General features: G+C 36.0%; 5 protein-coding genes across 6 annotated transcripts in view; 4 read left to right on the forward strand and 1 right to left on the reverse strand.

Moving 5' to 3' along the window:
- LOC143201632 (receptor-type tyrosine-protein phosphatase F) overlaps positions 1 to 3,803 on the forward strand; it is a 27,724-nt gene extending 23,921 nt beyond the window's left edge. For both annotated transcript variants that reach the window (XM_076412803.1, XM_076412804.1), the window contains exons 31-38: positions 142 to 259; positions 317 to 498; positions 702 to 902; positions 1,933 to 2,153; positions 2,244 to 2,387; positions 2,447 to 2,589; positions 3,403 to 3,538; positions 3,601 to 3,803. In XM_076412803.1, the coding sequence (XP_076268918.1) occupies positions 142 to 259; positions 317 to 345 (147 nt within the window). In that variant the 3' untranslated portion in view covers positions 346 to 498; positions 702 to 902; positions 1,933 to 2,153; ... (2 more) ...; positions 3,403 to 3,538; positions 3,601 to 3,803. The remainder of the gene's footprint in view (positions 1 to 141; positions 260 to 316; positions 499 to 701; positions 903 to 1,932; positions 2,154 to 2,243; positions 2,388 to 2,446; positions 2,590 to 3,402; positions 3,539 to 3,600) is intronic.
- On the forward strand, positions 369 to 4,417 carry LOC143201534 (receptor-type tyrosine-protein phosphatase S-like). The gene is made up of 8 exons (XM_076412661.1): positions 369 to 498; positions 702 to 902; positions 1,933 to 2,153; positions 2,244 to 2,387; positions 2,447 to 2,589; positions 3,403 to 3,538; positions 3,601 to 3,655; positions 4,245 to 4,417. The coding sequence occupies exons 1-8, from the start codon at positions 369 to 371 to the stop codon at positions 4,415 to 4,417; spliced, it is 1,203 nt and encodes a 400-aa protein (XP_076268776.1).
- On the forward strand, positions 4,295 to 14,185 carry LOC143201638 (putative chitinase 2). The gene is made up of 8 exons (XM_076412817.1): positions 4,295 to 4,535; positions 7,524 to 7,688; positions 7,760 to 7,955; positions 11,589 to 11,685; positions 12,574 to 12,780; positions 12,846 to 13,211; positions 13,296 to 13,806; positions 13,862 to 14,185. Exons 1-7 carry the CDS (start codon positions 4,454 to 4,456, stop codon positions 13,527 to 13,529), a joined length of 1,347 nt encoding a protein of 448 aa, XP_076268932.1. The 5' UTR covers positions 4,295 to 4,453; the 3' UTR covers positions 13,530 to 13,806; positions 13,862 to 14,185.
- Positions 13,866 to 14,185, forward strand: Sf3b5 (Splicing factor 3b subunit 5). Its single transcript, XM_076412825.1, has one exon. The coding sequence runs from the start codon at positions 13,866 to 13,868 to the stop codon at positions 14,121 to 14,123; it is 258 nt and encodes an 85-aa protein (XP_076268940.1). The 3' UTR covers positions 14,124 to 14,185.
- PIG-G (Phosphatidylinositol glycan anchor biosynthesis class G) lies at positions 14,125 to 16,850 on the reverse strand. Its single transcript, XM_076412815.1, has 3 exons — positions 16,149 to 16,850; positions 15,932 to 16,093; positions 14,125 to 15,872 (listed from the first exon to the last, which is right to left on the reverse strand). The coding sequence occupies exons 1-3, from the start codon at positions 16,741 to 16,743 to the stop codon at positions 14,194 to 14,196; spliced, it is 2,436 nt and encodes an 811-aa protein (XP_076268930.1). The 5' UTR covers positions 16,744 to 16,850; the 3' UTR covers positions 14,125 to 14,193.
- Between the last annotated feature and the right edge of the window lie 58 nt (positions 16,851 to 16,908).

The raw sequence follows: 16,908 nt of genomic DNA on the forward strand, positions 1-16,908 counted from the left end.
TTAATTAATACAAATTATTTTTAAATAATTAAATTATCAAAAAGCGTATAGAATATGCCTGTATGGAGATGATGACGTTGTGTTAGACTATCTGAAGACCGTGAATTGATTTCTTGCCAATATTTTTTCGTACCATTACAGATAGGACAGTTGCATTTTAAGGCTTGGTCTGATCACGGAGTACCGCCGTATCCGCAGACCCTAGTACCCTTCTTTCGGAAGATTCTGACACTAAGATCCCCATTGTTGTTCACTGCAGGTGAGTTTCTCGTTAGGTATGTGGTGGAAGAAGACTGATCGGTGCAATGGACTTTAGTGCTGGAATCGGCCGTACCGGTACCATAATATTGTGCGATATATGTCTGCATATGGCCGCCGCTACAGGATCTATCGACGTGCTTTCTATGTTGGAACATCTCCGAAATAACTATCCTAATATGGTGGACAACGTGGAACAGTATAAGCTGGCTCATCTGGTAATTCTCAATTGTCTTGAAGGTAAGAAAATAAAACAGTGACAGTATATCAGCAGCGGTTCTTTTTAAACAATAAATTTTGTTTTATTTTGCAATGCCTACTGTCACATCATCAATTAACAATTCGTAAGTATTGCTGATTGTAATTTCAAAATGTCTCAAACTTGTAGTGATTCATTCATTGTTCTTCTCGTTGAATTTTAATTTCAAAGAATTCTGTTTAAGGAACGAGAACAAGCATCCCAATCATCAAATCCTTCTGTCGCGAAGTCGAACGGATCCTGGAGGAAGACGTCGCCGAATCGCAGATGCAGTACGTCAGAGAGTGCGAGTGGCAGGATGACTCCGTGAAGAGCATATTCTCGAAACAGAACAGCGACCAAATTCTGTTTCCCGAAAAAGATAGATTCCCCAATATACAGCCCGGTAAGTATCCAAAAATGTATGAAATATTTATCTATTGACGAGGAATTGGTACCAATAGGAGGACATGTTTTGTTTTCAGCGTGTCTAAGATCTTCATTCATTTGTAAAACAAGAATTAACCCTACCAAGGATTATACGAGGGTCACTATTTATATTTCGGTAATAGGAAAAAGAAACAAATAGTTAAGCTGCGAATATACTTTAATTGTTTTTTAAAGTATTCGCAATGATGATCGATAGACATTTGCATACGCTTAAACCAATCTTCAAAGCATTTATTCCATTCCGAATGAGGTATCTTCAAAATATGATTTTTGAACGCTAGCTTCTTTGGGCGATGAAAACCGTTGACCACGTAGTTTATTCTTCACGGATGGGAATAAAAAGAAGTCATTAGACCCATCAATTCGATTTTTTGAGTGTATTTGAGCACTCTTGTATGAGAGCTCGCATTGTCATGATGAAGAACAATCCGGCGTATCTTGTTTGTTTTCCTTATTTCACAGAAGATTTCTGGCAAACAAATGGTTGTGTACTAATAAAAAATTACTGTTCTACGATCCTCTAGTGGTACTGTTGCAATATGACCATTTTTTTGAAGTGATTCGTGCGCGAACAACTTTTGTTGGATTTGGTTCATCCTGAAACACCCATACAGTCGACTGCTGCTTATTTTCGAGCTTATACGAGTATATCCATGATTCGTCACCTGTCACGATTTTATAAACGTCTATCGAAGCACCGCGATTGAATTTCTATACATTTCTTTGCTCCAATCGGCAAATTGTGTGAGATATATTGGTGGAACTAATGCTTAGGGATGCCTCAATCTCACAATAGGTGACATAACGATCTTGCTTAATCATTTCACAGTATCGATGTTTCCTTATATCGTCAAAAATGCCACATTTTACCATGGAACCGTCAGATGGACTCACATGACAACAGTGTTGCCAATTCCCGAAATATAATTAGTGACCCTCGTATAACCGCTAAAAATACATTAAACATCATAATTGTATGTTTCTAGAGTGGCATTCTCAAGTGTACCTGCGCCCATTCCCGCCAGGATCCGCCACGGAATCATCGACATACATCAACGCCATCCACGTAGATGGCTATGAAGAGCAAGGACGCTATGTAGTCACGTCATACCCACTGCCGCACTGTATAGGTGACTTCTGGCGTTTGATAGTCGAACAGAACATATACGTTGTGGTATGTCTCAACGAGACCAGTTCGAAAGATGAGGTAATACAGTTTCCACTAAATATAACTATTTCAGTACATTATTTCACTCAGATATATACAAATATGATTTGGTAAATGTTCCTTCCACAGACCTGTAAACTTTTCTGGCCAATAAACAAAACCAAAATGAAACCGACTGAGTTCATCAGCGTTCAACACGTCAAAACATCAAGTTTGAAGTTCTACACCGTGATGACGTTTGAAGTTAAAGCCGAGACAGCGTACTTGGAAGAGGTAAGCGGAAGACTGCGTGGCAAATATCTCTTTCATCCAGATTTTCGTTTCTTGTACAGGTGAGAGACACGACGGTGGAGATAATCAAGTTTAAGGGATGGAACACGTCCGTCATTCTGCCAGATTTCGAGGATTTCTTCTCGCTTGCCGAGGACGTGATCAAGATCAGCAGGAGATCGACTCCGGTTTTGATAAGTTGCTAGTGAGTTATTTCTTTGGTCGTTTTTCCATTAAGGGAACTCGATATGGTATAACAAAAGTGTTTGTCAAGCGGCAGTTGCCAAAATAGGATGTCGGATTACTTATCTGCGAATTTAACTGCAAAAAGATTTATAATAAAAGAACGGAAGACAATATCAGAGCAACTAGGGATGACCAGAGGGAAGAAAAGAAGACAGGGAAATCCACAGACGTAATAAAAAAGTACAACCAGAAAAAATAAAAACTTAACGTAGCAAAAAAGAAAAAAACAGCAGGAAATATTAATTCCAAAGATTTAAAAGAAAATTATTAATTCAAAACAAAAGAATTTATACCAAAGATATAAAAATAAAATACAACAAACAGCACTTTCAACAGGTGAGAGAATACCTATAGTAACTACTGTAGAAAAACCAAGAAGAAAATGACTGAAACACAAATGAAGCAAAACAACAAAAAGAAACAACTGATGAGCCATAAGATGTAATGTGATGAAAATGTGAGAATGTTGATTGGTTTCTTTTTTCCTATAATTTACGTTCGTTAAGTAAAAACACTTACCTTCTCAAGAACTTATCATTCCACCTCCTAGGGGGAAATCATTTTTAGATTTTTTAACTTCAAAGCCTCAAAGAACATTTTCAATTCCGTTCTATTTTATATTAATAGAAATTTCTACAGTTTTCTACATTCCGCCAGTGAAACCTTACTGTAACTTCTATGTCGTGTCACATCATCATTCCATGAAACACGTCAATGTACGACTCGGGATGATTAGTTCAAATAATCGCCAATTTACTTGTTTTTTTTTCAGCGATGGAGCTACTGCTAGCGGTCTCTTTATAGCCATGTCCTTCCTGATTGAACAGATCAACCAGGAACACGAATGTGACGTGTGTCAAGCTATCAGAAGCATTCGAACTAGCCGAAAACAATTTGTAGATACTTTGGTATGAAATTATCGTTATTTATCTTACAGCACAGTGCTAATTATTTTTTATTTAATTTTTAGGAAGAAGTGGAGTTCCTTTACAAAGCCTGCCTGTTGTACGTCGAACAGAAGTTCGGCAAATATTCAAATATGGAGTTATAATCTTCATCTACTAACAACAGATACAGGATTATTCTTTTATTTATGATCTAAGAGATGTTCATGCTAATTTCATTTAAAGTACTATAAATTATTCGTATGTAAAAATATAATCATTATAAGTACAGCTAGTTTTATTCTTAACTTCGACTGTAATTTACTAAGTTGATAATGATTATTTCGTAAGTGGATAAAAAGAGACGAAGATCGATTATATTAGAGGTTTAGATGTATTTCGATTGGCAATATCTGTTAGTGCAAATGCGATGAAATGTTAAATAGCTTAAATTTGAACTTTTAGAATTATAGAATATATACTATACTCTTTGAGAAACGAACAATTTACAACAACTTTGCTTTATTATTGGAGTGTTTATATATTAATAAATAATTACATATTGTTTTTTCTCTTTTTTCTTTTCAAAATTGTTCAAGATAATTCCTCACATATTCGTATAATATTCAACAACCGACAACGTCGCGAATTCAAATCCCTCTGCGCATGCCATGAATCTCCGGAATTAGACTCTTGTAAGGGTGGCTGGTGCTTTACGCGTCGCGTTCAGGCAACCGAACATACACTGCCCGACATAAAGTGAAAGTTACAAGAACTCGGTGGCGGTTCTTCGGAGGCGCCGGCAACGACCGTCACAGTCGAACGGTGGTATCCGGCGCGAAAGAACCGACGACGAAGATTTTACCAGTTAGAACGGTCGAGCTTCGACCTAGAGAGGAATAGTCGTTCCCGTGCAAGAGTTCCGAAAAAGTGTCCGCAATGATTCATCGTCGGTGGGGAATCGTGTCGTGTTTCTGGACGTTGTTGGTGGCTCGATATGGCATCCTCGGCGAGACAACCGGTAAGTTTTCTTTGTTTTCCATCGGCCAGCTTACGTCGACGTTGACCTTGTCGGTGTCCGACTTTCTATAACTCGAAAAAAAAACAAGATTCGATCAAATGTTTCGTTATGACGGTCGCGCAAAATAAAAACCGACAGTCCCGTTGCCGTTCGGCGTTGCCAACTTGCGACGAATTTCCCAAATAGCGAGAAATTGTGGTGGCCGTCGATTAGCGATTGGTATGATGGCATAGTAAACATACCAGGCGTACTGGAAAATAGTTACCGGTTTTTCAGATGTCGCTAGGGTTGAGTATTCAACAGCAATTTGACACATATGTCGTGTTATTCTACTGATATCATGCTCGCAAATATGCAAAGCTATACATGTTATATTTTGTGAGCATTACTTTTTTTTATTTAATCTCGAGAAAAAAGTTAGTTAGACCGCTAGCAGTAGCTCCATGGCTGGAAAAAAAGTAAATTGGCGAGAGTAAAAGTTATCGTTTGCTGGTAATAACTTACGGTGACCAAAGGTAGATAATTCGTGCGAGACAAGAAATGTTCTGGCAGACCGAAAGTGTTAAGATGCGAAACTGCAAGGATTAGTGGATGAAGACCTAACAGAAACTCAAAAACAATTGACAGAAGAGTTAAATGTGGCCCAAGAGACGACTAACGAACGATTATGAGCAATGGGGAATATCCGAAAGATGGGAAGATACAATGGAAAATCGAAAAATCGTCTGTGAAAGCCATATATTAGTCGTGTATCTTAAAACACCTCACTGTTTACCAAGATAATGACAGGAATATTATTACCCACAAAATATTACATATATATTGACATTTTAGCAATATATCCTATATAACCTATATTTTTCTGGGTACATAAATTGAAAAAATGTAAAAAAATATTGATATAAAATTAAAATTGAATTGAATAATTTTTGAGAAGTGATCTAAACCGTTAAATAATATTTAGAGAAAAAGATTTTAATTTAATAGAAAAACATAATACTACAAACTTTTTCAGAGCCTAATTATACATAGGTAGTGATAGTTTCATTATTATATATATGTCTAAACCAGAGCTATAAGAAAAAGTGGATTGGAAAGTGAAATTGGACAAAATCCGCGATTTTTCCTGAGGTTGGAAACTGTTATAATGTTATTAAGGGCCATAAAGATAGTAAAACCATTTAATCCAGTTTTTTACCATTTCGATACGATAAAAGAATGTGGCTCACACCAAATTTCAAATAAATTGGTTCGGTGGAACTTGAGGGGGTTAAAGGGTTAAGGGCTTCGGAAATATAACAATAAAATCGAATTTCAAAACTAGAATAACCACTTAAATACCGATACCATTATCTCAATATAACAAATTAAAAACCTATTAAAATTGTGGATATTCTACAATAGTAATTACGTAAACCCAATTAGTTCAATAGACGGTAATTCGAAATGGACTTTTTCCTAAATTCTTAGAAAGCGTTGCAATATAATGTCACAGTTGTCTGAATAATATATTCTGGTTTTGGATATAATGATATTATGAATATATATTTCAGTATCCCGTGACTAATCGGATTTCTAGAGTTTCTTGACACTAAAAAAATGACAAAGACTTGTGTGCGTCGAATGACACTGAACATATGATCGTTAAAATGTCCAGGTACACATCTACCGCAAATTAAAATAAAATCGCGCTTACGGTGTTGCCAGTTCTCGTAAATTATATGCACATTTGAAGACCATAATAAGATTAGAATTATCTTGATTTCACAATATTTCTATTGAGACTCAAGCTGGATTTTTAGGCATGATTTTATAAAAATATCTCATATATCAGACACACAAATATGGCGTCGTAAACAAGTAAAATAATTAATATTCCAGAACAGCTCGAGGAAGCCGTACTCAAGCTTATTCGTGATATTCAGTCTGCTCACAGAATCTGCCACAGTCAAAATTTCATCACAACCCCAACCGTGGAGAAACAACCTTCCCGCTTCTCTTAAACGTGAAATTCGCATCAAAAACGGTCAGTAGTGATTAGCTCGACTCACCCTTGACGCCCCAGACAAAGCAAAAAAGAAAAGGAGCAAAATCATCTCCATCTGACTACAGGCCTACCAGCCTTCTCAGTGCCATTTCGAAGCTTGCCGAGAGGGCAATACCCTACGCCCACAACTCTTTCACCAAGGGAAACAACATCATTCCTGATGAACAATTCGGCTTTCGCGCTCACCACTCATCCGTCCATCAGGTTGCCAGTCTGGTCGCACACATCCCTCACGCTCTTGACCAACGTAAAAAGCTTGGAGCAGTCCTTTTGGACCTAACGAAAGCCTTCGACAAGGTCTGGCACGACGGTTTGATCACAAAATGCGTGCGGTTGGACCTCCCAGAAGACCTAACCGCTCTCATCAAGTCCTACATATCGGACAAATCTCTCCAGGTTAAGACCAAGAAAACACTTTCCAGTCGAAAACAAATCGATCGATGCTGGCGTACCGCAAGGTTCTCTTGTTTCTCTCTGTTCTAGCAGACTTCCCATCTCCATCAAATGCTTATTTTACAAGATGTTAAGTCGGTCCGTACTCCTCTACGGATCTAATGTCTACTTCGAGTTTGTTACACCCAACCAGGTGACACGGCTTCAAGTCTTCCAAAATAAGCTCCTCAGAAGAATCTTAAACGCTCCACGGTTTGTCAGAAATAATCAAACTCATAGGGAAACTGACACTCCAGAAATCAAGCAGTTCATGTCTTAATAATTCCACAAACAACAACTCAGCTCAAGTTCTTCTGAAAACGCTTGTTCGCGAGCTGGTCGACATGCCGAGAGAACTCCTGGACTGAAACGATATCATCCGTCACTGCAGTCAACAGAGTGGTCTCATTGCGTTGCTGGGACCACGCAAAATATTTCCTCGGCTTCGCCCTTTTAAATTAAACCTCTATATTAACGCTCTATGATCATCGACCTTTAACCGTCACTAGGTCCCAGTCACGGAAGAATCGTGGTCTGTTACGTAGGCACCTGGGCAGTTTACCGTCCGGGAAGAGGGTCCTTCGCCATAGAGAATCTGGAACCGTCCCTGTGCACCCACATCATCTACTCGTTCGCCAGCCTCAACACCCAGGAAGACGCCATCAGATCGCTGGGTGAGTTTACGTCGTCCGCGGGCCCCCGTTACCGAGTCGCACAATACAATCCACAATTTTTATCCTTCCAGATCCCTGGCAGGACCTGAAAGAGAACTACGGCAAGGGGGGTTACGAGAGGATCACCAATCTCCGTCTGCGGTACCCGCATCTTAAGGTATCGCTGGCCATAGGCGGTTGGAACGAGGGTTCCACCAACTATTCGAAGATGGCCGCAGAACCGGCACGTAGGAGTAGATTCGTCGCCAGCGCCGTGGACTTTATCAAGTAAGGCTCTGGTCAGATTGTTACATTTCATATTGTCAAGATAAAAACTTTACGGAAGTCGTGCACCACTCAGAATGTTCCTAATTGTTAATAGCATGTTATTAGTCCGCGAAAATACACTTTTCGTTACGAAATTTAACAACTAACGGCTGTACAAGAATTACTATGCCTCCTTAGATTCATCGTATATTTCTTCATAATTTCCCTACTTTTCATTAATCTACGATTATTTAAATGAACAAAATCGCCAATTTTCATGACTATATATATTGGATACCAATTTTTTTACACAATACTTTTTGCCAATACTTTTCATTGTATAACTTAAAAACTAATAGTCCTATGAAAATCGTTATACTACCATTCGATTCAGCTTAAAATTCTTTATTATCCATTATATTTTCATTAGCCTGCGATTATTTGAATGGAAATGGCAGCAAGTAACTTGAAAATGGCAAAAAATCGCTAATTTTCACGACTATATATATGGAAAAAGTACCACATTTTTTCAAATCTCAGATAAAGATAAGATTCTCAAAATATATATATTTCGGGGTAAAAGAAACGAAAAACCATGTTAAATTGCTCTAGACTATTTAGTTTTTAGGATACGTCACATAAACTGAAATCCTCTTATTTTTTTTAATTAAATTTTCATTGTATAACTTAAAAACTAATAGTCATTTGAAAATCGTTATACCACCATTCGATTCAGCCTAAAATTCTTTATTATCCATTATATTTTCATTAGCCTGCGATTATTTGAAGGGAAATGGCAGCAAGAAACTTGAAAATGGCAAAAAATCACTAATTTTCACGACTATATATATGGAAAAAGTAACAAATTTTTTCAATTCTCAGATAAAGATAAAATTCTCAAAATATATATATTTCGGGGTAAAAGAAACGAAAAACCATGTTAAATTGCTCTAGACTATTTAGTTTTTAGGATACGTCACATAAACTGAAATCCTCTTATTTTTTTTAATTCAATTTTCATTGTATAACTTAAAAACTAATAGTCATTTGAAAATCGTTATACTACCATTCGATTCAGCCTAAAATTCTTTATTATCCATTATATTTTCATTAGCCTGCGATTATTTGAATGGAAATGGCAACAAGAAACTTGAAAATGGCAAAAAATCGCTAATTTTCACGACTATATATATGGAAAATGTAACAAATTTTTTCAATTCTCAGATGAAGATAAAATTCTCAAAATATATATATTTCGGGGTAAAAGAAACGAAAAAACATGTTAAATTGCTCTAGACTATTTAGTTTTTAGGATACGTCACATAAACTGAAATCCTCTTATTTCTTTTAATTAAATTTTCATTGTATAACTTAAAAACTAATAGTCATTTGAAAATCGTTATACCACCATTCGATTCAGCCTAAAATTCTTCATTATCCATTATATTTTCATTAGCCTGCGATTATTTGAATGGAAATGGCAGCAAGTAACTTGAAAATGGCAAAAAAATCGCTAATTTTCACGACTATACATATGGAAAAAGTACCAAATTTTTTCAATTCTCAGATAAAGATAAAATTCTCAAAATATATATACTTCGGGGTAAAAGAAACGAAAAACCATGTTAAATTGCTCTAGACTATTTAGTTTTTAGGATACGTCACATAAACTGAAATCCTCTTATTTCTTTTAATTAAATTTTCATTGTATAACTTAAAAACTAATAGTCCTATGAAAATCGTTATACCACCATTCGATTCAGCGTAAAATTCTTTATTATCCATGATATTTTGACTAGCCTGCGATTATTTAAATGGAAATGGCAGCAAGAAACTTGAAAATGACAAAAAAAAAGCTAATTTTCACGACTATATATATGGAAAAAGTACCAAATTTTTTCAAATCTCAGATAAAGATAAGATTCTCAAAATATATATATTTCGGGGTAAAAGAAACGAAAAACCATGTTAAATTGCTCTAGACTATTTAGTTTTTAGGATACGTCACATAAACTGAAATCCTCTTATTTTTTTTAATTCAATTTTCATTGTATAACTTAAAAACTAATAGTCCTATGAAAATCGTTATACCACCATTCGATTCAGCCTAAAATTCTTTATTATCCATTATATTTTCATTAGCCTGCGATTATTTGAATGGAAATGGCAACAAGAAACTTGAAAATGGCAAAAAATCGCTAATTTTCACGACTATATATATGGAAAATGTAACAAATTTTTTCAATTCTCAGATGAAGATAAAATTCTCAAAATATATATATTTCGGGGTAAAAGAAACGAAAAACCATGTTAAATTGCTCTAGACTATTTAGTTTTTAGGATACGTCACATAAACTGAAATCCTCTTATTTCTTTTAATTCAATTTTCATTGTATAACTTAAAAACTAATAGTCATTTGAAAATCGTTATACTACCATTCGATTCAGCCTAAAATTCTTTATTATCCATTATATTTTCATTAGCCTGCGATTATTTGAATGGAAATGGCAGCAAGAAACTTGAAAATGGCAAAAAATCGCTAATTTTCACGACTATATATATGGAAAAAGTACCAAATTTTTTCAATTCTCAGATAAAGATAAAATTCTCAAAATATATATATTTCGGGGTAAAAGAAACGAAAACCCATGTTAAATTGCTCTAGAGTATTTAGTTTTTAGGATACGTCACATAAACTGAAATCCTCTTATTTTTTTAAATTCAATTTTCATTGTATAACTTAAAAACTAATAGTCATATGAAAATCGTTATACCACCATTCGATTCAGCGTAAAATTCTTTATTATCCATGATATTTTGACTAGCCTGCGATTATTTAAATGGAAATGGCAGCAAGAAACTTGAAAATGGCAAAAAATCGCTAATTTTCACGACTATATATATGGAAAAAGTACCAAATTTTTTCAATTCTCAGATAACGATAAAATTCTCAAAATATATATATTTCGGGGTAAAAGAAACGAAAAACCATGTTAAATTGCTCTAGACTATTTAGTTTTTAGAATACGTCACATAAACTGAAATCCTCTTATTTCTTTTAATTCAATTTTCATTGTATAACTTAAAAACTAATAGTCATATGAAAATCGTTATACCACCATTAGATTCAGCGGAAAATTCTTTATTATCCATGATATCTTGACTAGCCTGCGATTATTTAAATGGAAATGGCAGCAAGAAACTTGAAAATGACAAAAAAATGCTAATTTTCACGACTATATGGAAAAAGTACCAAATTTTTTCAAATCTCAGATGAAGATAAAATTCTCAAAATATATATATTTAGGGGTAAAAGAAACGAAAAACGATGTTAAATTGCTCTAGACTATTTAGTTTTTATTATTCGGCAATATTGCAATTTTTCGACGACACAAATATCCATAACGCATTACTAAAAAAACTTTGAATAGACTACATACACCCAAGACACAGGAAACAAATTATAAGTTATTCGACAACAACCAGCCAAAATTGATTAATAAATAAGAAAAAAATCTTTATATAAATGTTAAAATTAAATTCCGTATGAGTTACTTTACTCTTATGCAACCCCCCATACAGTAAAATAATCGATTATTTCAGGCGCTACGTTATTCGATCGTTGCAGTAACTAATAACGTTGTTTTTTTAAGGAAATATCAGTTTGATGGGCTGGATCTTGACTGGGAGTTTCCAGCGAAACGTGGTGGGGCACCCGAAGACAAACAAAACTTCCTTCTTTTGGTCAAGGTAAATAGAAATATGATATATCTTGCTTATTTTACATGCTAATATATGTTACGTTCAATATATAAATGGAGGATTAATCGCCCATTAAAGTAATGCGATTGGTCAGTCAGTAAAACAGACAATTCACGTCATCGACACCATCTAACGTATTAGCAAATTCATATCAAACACACATGACAAATGTCAAAAAAACATGTCAAATAAATATAAAACCACTCTAAACCATAAACTATTGAAGCTGTTTAAATTAACTGTAGTTTAAGTCCTTAATAAATATGTCCCCAATAAATATGCATTAGATATACTGTAATGTTAAAATAAATTATATTTTATAATGTTATTTTTATTTCATTATTTTATTTACATTAGTATTTTGTTGTCAGAGTCAAAATGAACGAAAACTTACATTTGGCGCGGCAACGTAGCATTATGAATTTTGATGACGTGCATTGGCTGTTTTATAGGAAGAACTATATTTTCTCTGTAAAATATAATCTCTTCAAAAATTAGTAACGAAAAGACAAAGTTAAATAAATCATTTGAAATAGTTTCAGCAGCAAATACCACTTATGACCCGTGAAATAAAGCTTGTTATATCGCCTTTAATTATTATCACTAATCTTTCCGAGAATTTCATGGACATTTGGCAACATTTCTTCAAATTCAAATAGAATTTTAGATGATTTTTAGGGTTTATATATATTTTTAAGTCGGCGTAAGATCGGAAAAAGGAAAGGAAAAATCCGCGACAGATTTAAAATGAATTGTACGTTTTTACAAATTGCAATTGACAGTTATTCGATGTCATCTATGACGTGAGTTTGTTGCCTTAGTGGACGGACTATACCACACAAGGGTTTTTTATCGACGCTTGTTTTTTTATGACAGGAACTGAGAGCGGCGTTCCGGAAACACAACCTGCTGCTGACGGCCGCTTTCGGTGCCGGAAAAGACACTATCGACGTAGCGTACGACGTGGAAGGCCTGGCGGTCTACCTGGACTTCATCCACATGATGTGTTACGATTACCACGGCGCCTGGGATCAGAAGACCGGAGCTAACGCCCCACTGACAAGCACCGACGTCCTCAGCGTGGTATTTTATGCGTAAAGAAAGTCCCGCGAGCATTACTAACCCCCCCCCCCCTTCTGTTTATCAAGGAATACTCGATCAACTACATGCTGAAACTGGGAGCGCCCGCCAAGAAACTGGTGATGGGCGTCCCCCTGTACGGTCGGACGTTCGTGCTGCCCGAAGAACCCCAACTGCGCAGGAAACCCAAACTGGACATGATCGCCACCAACGTCGGATTCCAGGGACCGTTCACGCGCGAGAACGGGTTCATGGGGTACAACGAGATCTGCCTGGAAATCCGCAACAAGACGGCTCCTTGGAAAAAATACTGGGACTCGGCCAGCGAGACCCCATTCCTCGTGCGCGAAAAGCAAGTCATCGCCTACGACGACGAATCGGCCATCAGCAAGAAAGTACGCTTCGCCATGGAAAAAAATCTAGCCGGAATCATGGTATGTACTGACACAACACCAAATCACAACTATCCACACACGTAGCTACGAGCGGTTTAAAATATCTCATCCATCGATTTTCAGGTATGGTCAATTGACACCGACGATTTCCAGGGCGACTGTGCAGACGGCGAAGAAGACATGAACTACCCGTTGATGCGAGTGATAAACAAGAGCATCCAGGTGGCCCTCGACGATATCAAAAACAGAATAATCGACGAGAAGATCGACCACAAAACCAACACAGGATCAGTTACCTTCAGTTCAACAATCACACTGTTTTCCGTTCTCGTTACAATACTCATAAGAAACATGTAATTTTTAGGCACAAAAAAAGACTATTAACAACCGACATGGCAAAAAAATTAAAAAGTTTTTGTGTACAGAATCGTAGCCACACCACGGATATTTTGTATATTTTATACTATATTGTTCCTTATGGGATTTTTTTAAAAATATATTTGTAATTTTAAATAGTTTATTAATAAAATATTTTAATATTAAATTTGAACCATTGTCCAAACATTCCCAAGAAGAACACGTGTACTCTAACCCTATTTTCATTGTTGTCAGTCGTTTAATAACTTTCTGAACGGTAGGTGCCTGTGGCTATATACACGTAAATTAAAATTAACAAGAAGTGATTTTAGCATAATGGGGGATCGTTACAATATCCACAGCCAGTTGGAGCATCTCCAATCGAAATATATCGGCACAGGTCACGCGGACACAACAAAATTCGAGTGGCTGGTAAACCAGCACCGCGACAGTTACTCCAGCTACCTAGGCCACCCGGACTTGCTGAGCTATTTCGCTATAGCCGAGAACGAGGCCAAAGCTCGCGTCAGATTCAACCTGATGGAGAAAATGCTACAACCTTGCGGGCCACCACCGGACAAACCAGAAGACTAACTTTTTTTATTAAAATGTTTTTTATTTACATTAAGTTAGGTAACAATATATGATTAATCACAGTCATTGTTTAAATACTTTCAGCCTTGCATGGTAGTTTTTTCATATAATTGGTACAGTACCAAATAAATATCTCCAGAAACAAGAAGAGCGTGTGGATGCTTTCTATAAACAATTTAGGGGCAAACACTGACCAAATAAAGAGGTGGTGCCGAAATATCAAGGTCACCAAGCAGGTAAAAAACACCACTGATACTCTGAGAGCCAGCAAACAGGTCCAGAATGTTATTCGTTTCTTGTTAGTTGTTAAATGTCGTAAGGTAATAAAGTGAAATAATAATTGAAATGTGTATGTGTGCATCAGGACTTGAGCCGTGACTAGCAGTGGATAATAATCAGTTAATCCTATATAACCCACTGAAATATCCACACTAGCAAGTGTATTTCTATGTCCTTGCAGAAAATAAAAACAGTTTGAAATTGTGTATATGCTAATAGTCTTGACTGATATCTCCATATTTTGAACCAAACTCAATATGGTTATTCCCGCGTGAACTGCAACTGAAACAAGCACAGTGTTATGGGGTTTCATTAGTAAACCAGCTACAAAGACCCAAGAACAAGCTGTACTATCCTTCCAAATGATTTTCTGAAGCAATATCATGAACCATGTCAGTTTACCCAAGAGGGGACCGTGGTTTGGAAGGACCTTCAACAAGTAAATCAAGAGAAGTGTTAAGACGCCACCGTGTTTAACAGAAACTTTAAAATAATATCGCGAGATAATATAGATCGACACCAGACCACTAAGAAAGAACAAATGGTAGTACCGATAGTTGTCAGGAATGTTCAAAAAGTTATACCAGTTATCGGTGTTTTGTACGGAATTTTCCACGGTCGAGTTCAAATCCATGCAAAAACGGATCGACGTTAAGACAAGGAGAATATGAATGAAGTTATCCCAGTTGTGTTTGACGAAGGATGTTGCCAAAACCATGAATAGAGTTATGGTGAAGTATATCCAGTAGTAGTGTTCTTCTTCGATGAAGCTGGTTGAAATAAAAGAAAGAGGATGCAAAACGGCTATTAATAACGAAAAACGCGCTACATTGTTTGAGATCAAGGTATTTGATGCATCACCAAATATTTTCACTATTTTCTGCCACACCAAGATACACAATATAATAATAAATAAACAGGAAAGAACATATATATCTAAAAAAACTTGTACTAGAATCATACAATAACACAATATTGTCTCAAGTACAAAATCACTGACTGTCATGACCACTAATTTATATACAAATATCAGTAATAAATTGAGCATAATGCTCATTGCTAAAATTAATGAAACAATATTTTGTTTACTAGCATTCTCATATAAATTCTTGGTTAGGTTACTGGAACACTCACTAAACAACCTTGATGATTTCTCACCAACACTCACTACACCTGTCCTCACAAACTCTTTGTAAGAATGCCTGGCATCATAACAAGATTCAGGAGTCATCTTCACTTTTTTCAATAATAAATTTATATTATAATAACAAGCATACAGATACTGTTTCAAAGATAAACTGTCAAGCAAGGATTTCTGAAGATTGCCTATGCTTGTGGATGGTATTTCTAGTCCCAAAAGAGAAGCAATGTTGGCTGGTATATCAGTTTGAAAGAAAGAAGAGTTTTGACATTTTACACCCAGTGATATCAAGGGTACTATGATTTCAGGTTGGGTAGTACCTCCATGTCCTAAAATACATTATGAACACTACATCAAAATTGTTATGATATCGAAACTAGTACTGTACCACCACTATCTCTCATTCCATGATCACCAGTAATAAAACTAACAATTTGACCTTTCTCAGACAAAGTTTTATGAACTCTATAAATAATTTCATCCATTTCCTGCAGTTTTGGCGCTATTCTTGGTGAGAATGGCCCAAGAACATGCCCTATATGATCCAATCCTGTTAAAAAAATCTATGACACTGATTTTTTCAATTAACAGCATAATTACATTACCTAAATAATGAAGGATCATGATGTCCCAGTCATCTCTAGCCAGTTCCACATCAACATTTCTTGTCACATTATTATCAACCTCTGTAAAATCCCAAACAAAAAATGATGTAGTGCCTTCAGACCTAGTAAAGATATCAGGGAACAATTTTTCCCAAGTATTATCGCCATAAAACACTATTTTCAAATTCCCCTTGCGCGCAGAATGCAACCACGAATCGACCAGGACCTCCGACGATGCCAGGTTTCGAACGACATCGATATATTGTGGGATATTTCCGGTTGTCAAAGCCTTGATTCTTGGCAAAGTAACTGTAGGACTTTCAACTTGTATCTTACTGACGCAACCGCTGATATTTATCAGACTTGATGTTAAGGGCATTAATTTTGGTGTCACAAAATCCCATCTAAGGGCGTCGATTACGATCAGAACGGTTTTATCAGCATGAGAATGATACGACTCATTGACGTTAAAAGTATAATTATCTAGATTTTCCGGGAGTTCAGTGTCGATATCAACAATATTGTTGGACACAGGAAAAAACCCGAAAATAAATAGAGAAACTGCGAACACTAATAATAAAGCTAATTGAATCATATTATCAATCCAACTGATACATATTCAATTTTTTGAGGTTATTCCTCTATCTCATTCATCAGGTGTCAAAATTATGTAAACAATGCAGAGAATATGATTACTGAAACTTGTATAGCCAGAATGACGAGATTTTTTACTGTCGACTATGCCAAACCAATCAGACTA

The sequence above is a fragment of the Rhynchophorus ferrugineus genome, unplaced genomic scaffold, assembly GCF_030347505.1.
Source record: "Rhynchophorus ferrugineus isolate W39M unplaced genomic scaffold, kcgeb_rfMv2 rfM8, whole genome shotgun sequence".
NCBI classification, from domain to species: domain Eukaryota; kingdom Metazoa; phylum Arthropoda; class Insecta; order Coleoptera; family Curculionidae; genus Rhynchophorus; species Rhynchophorus ferrugineus.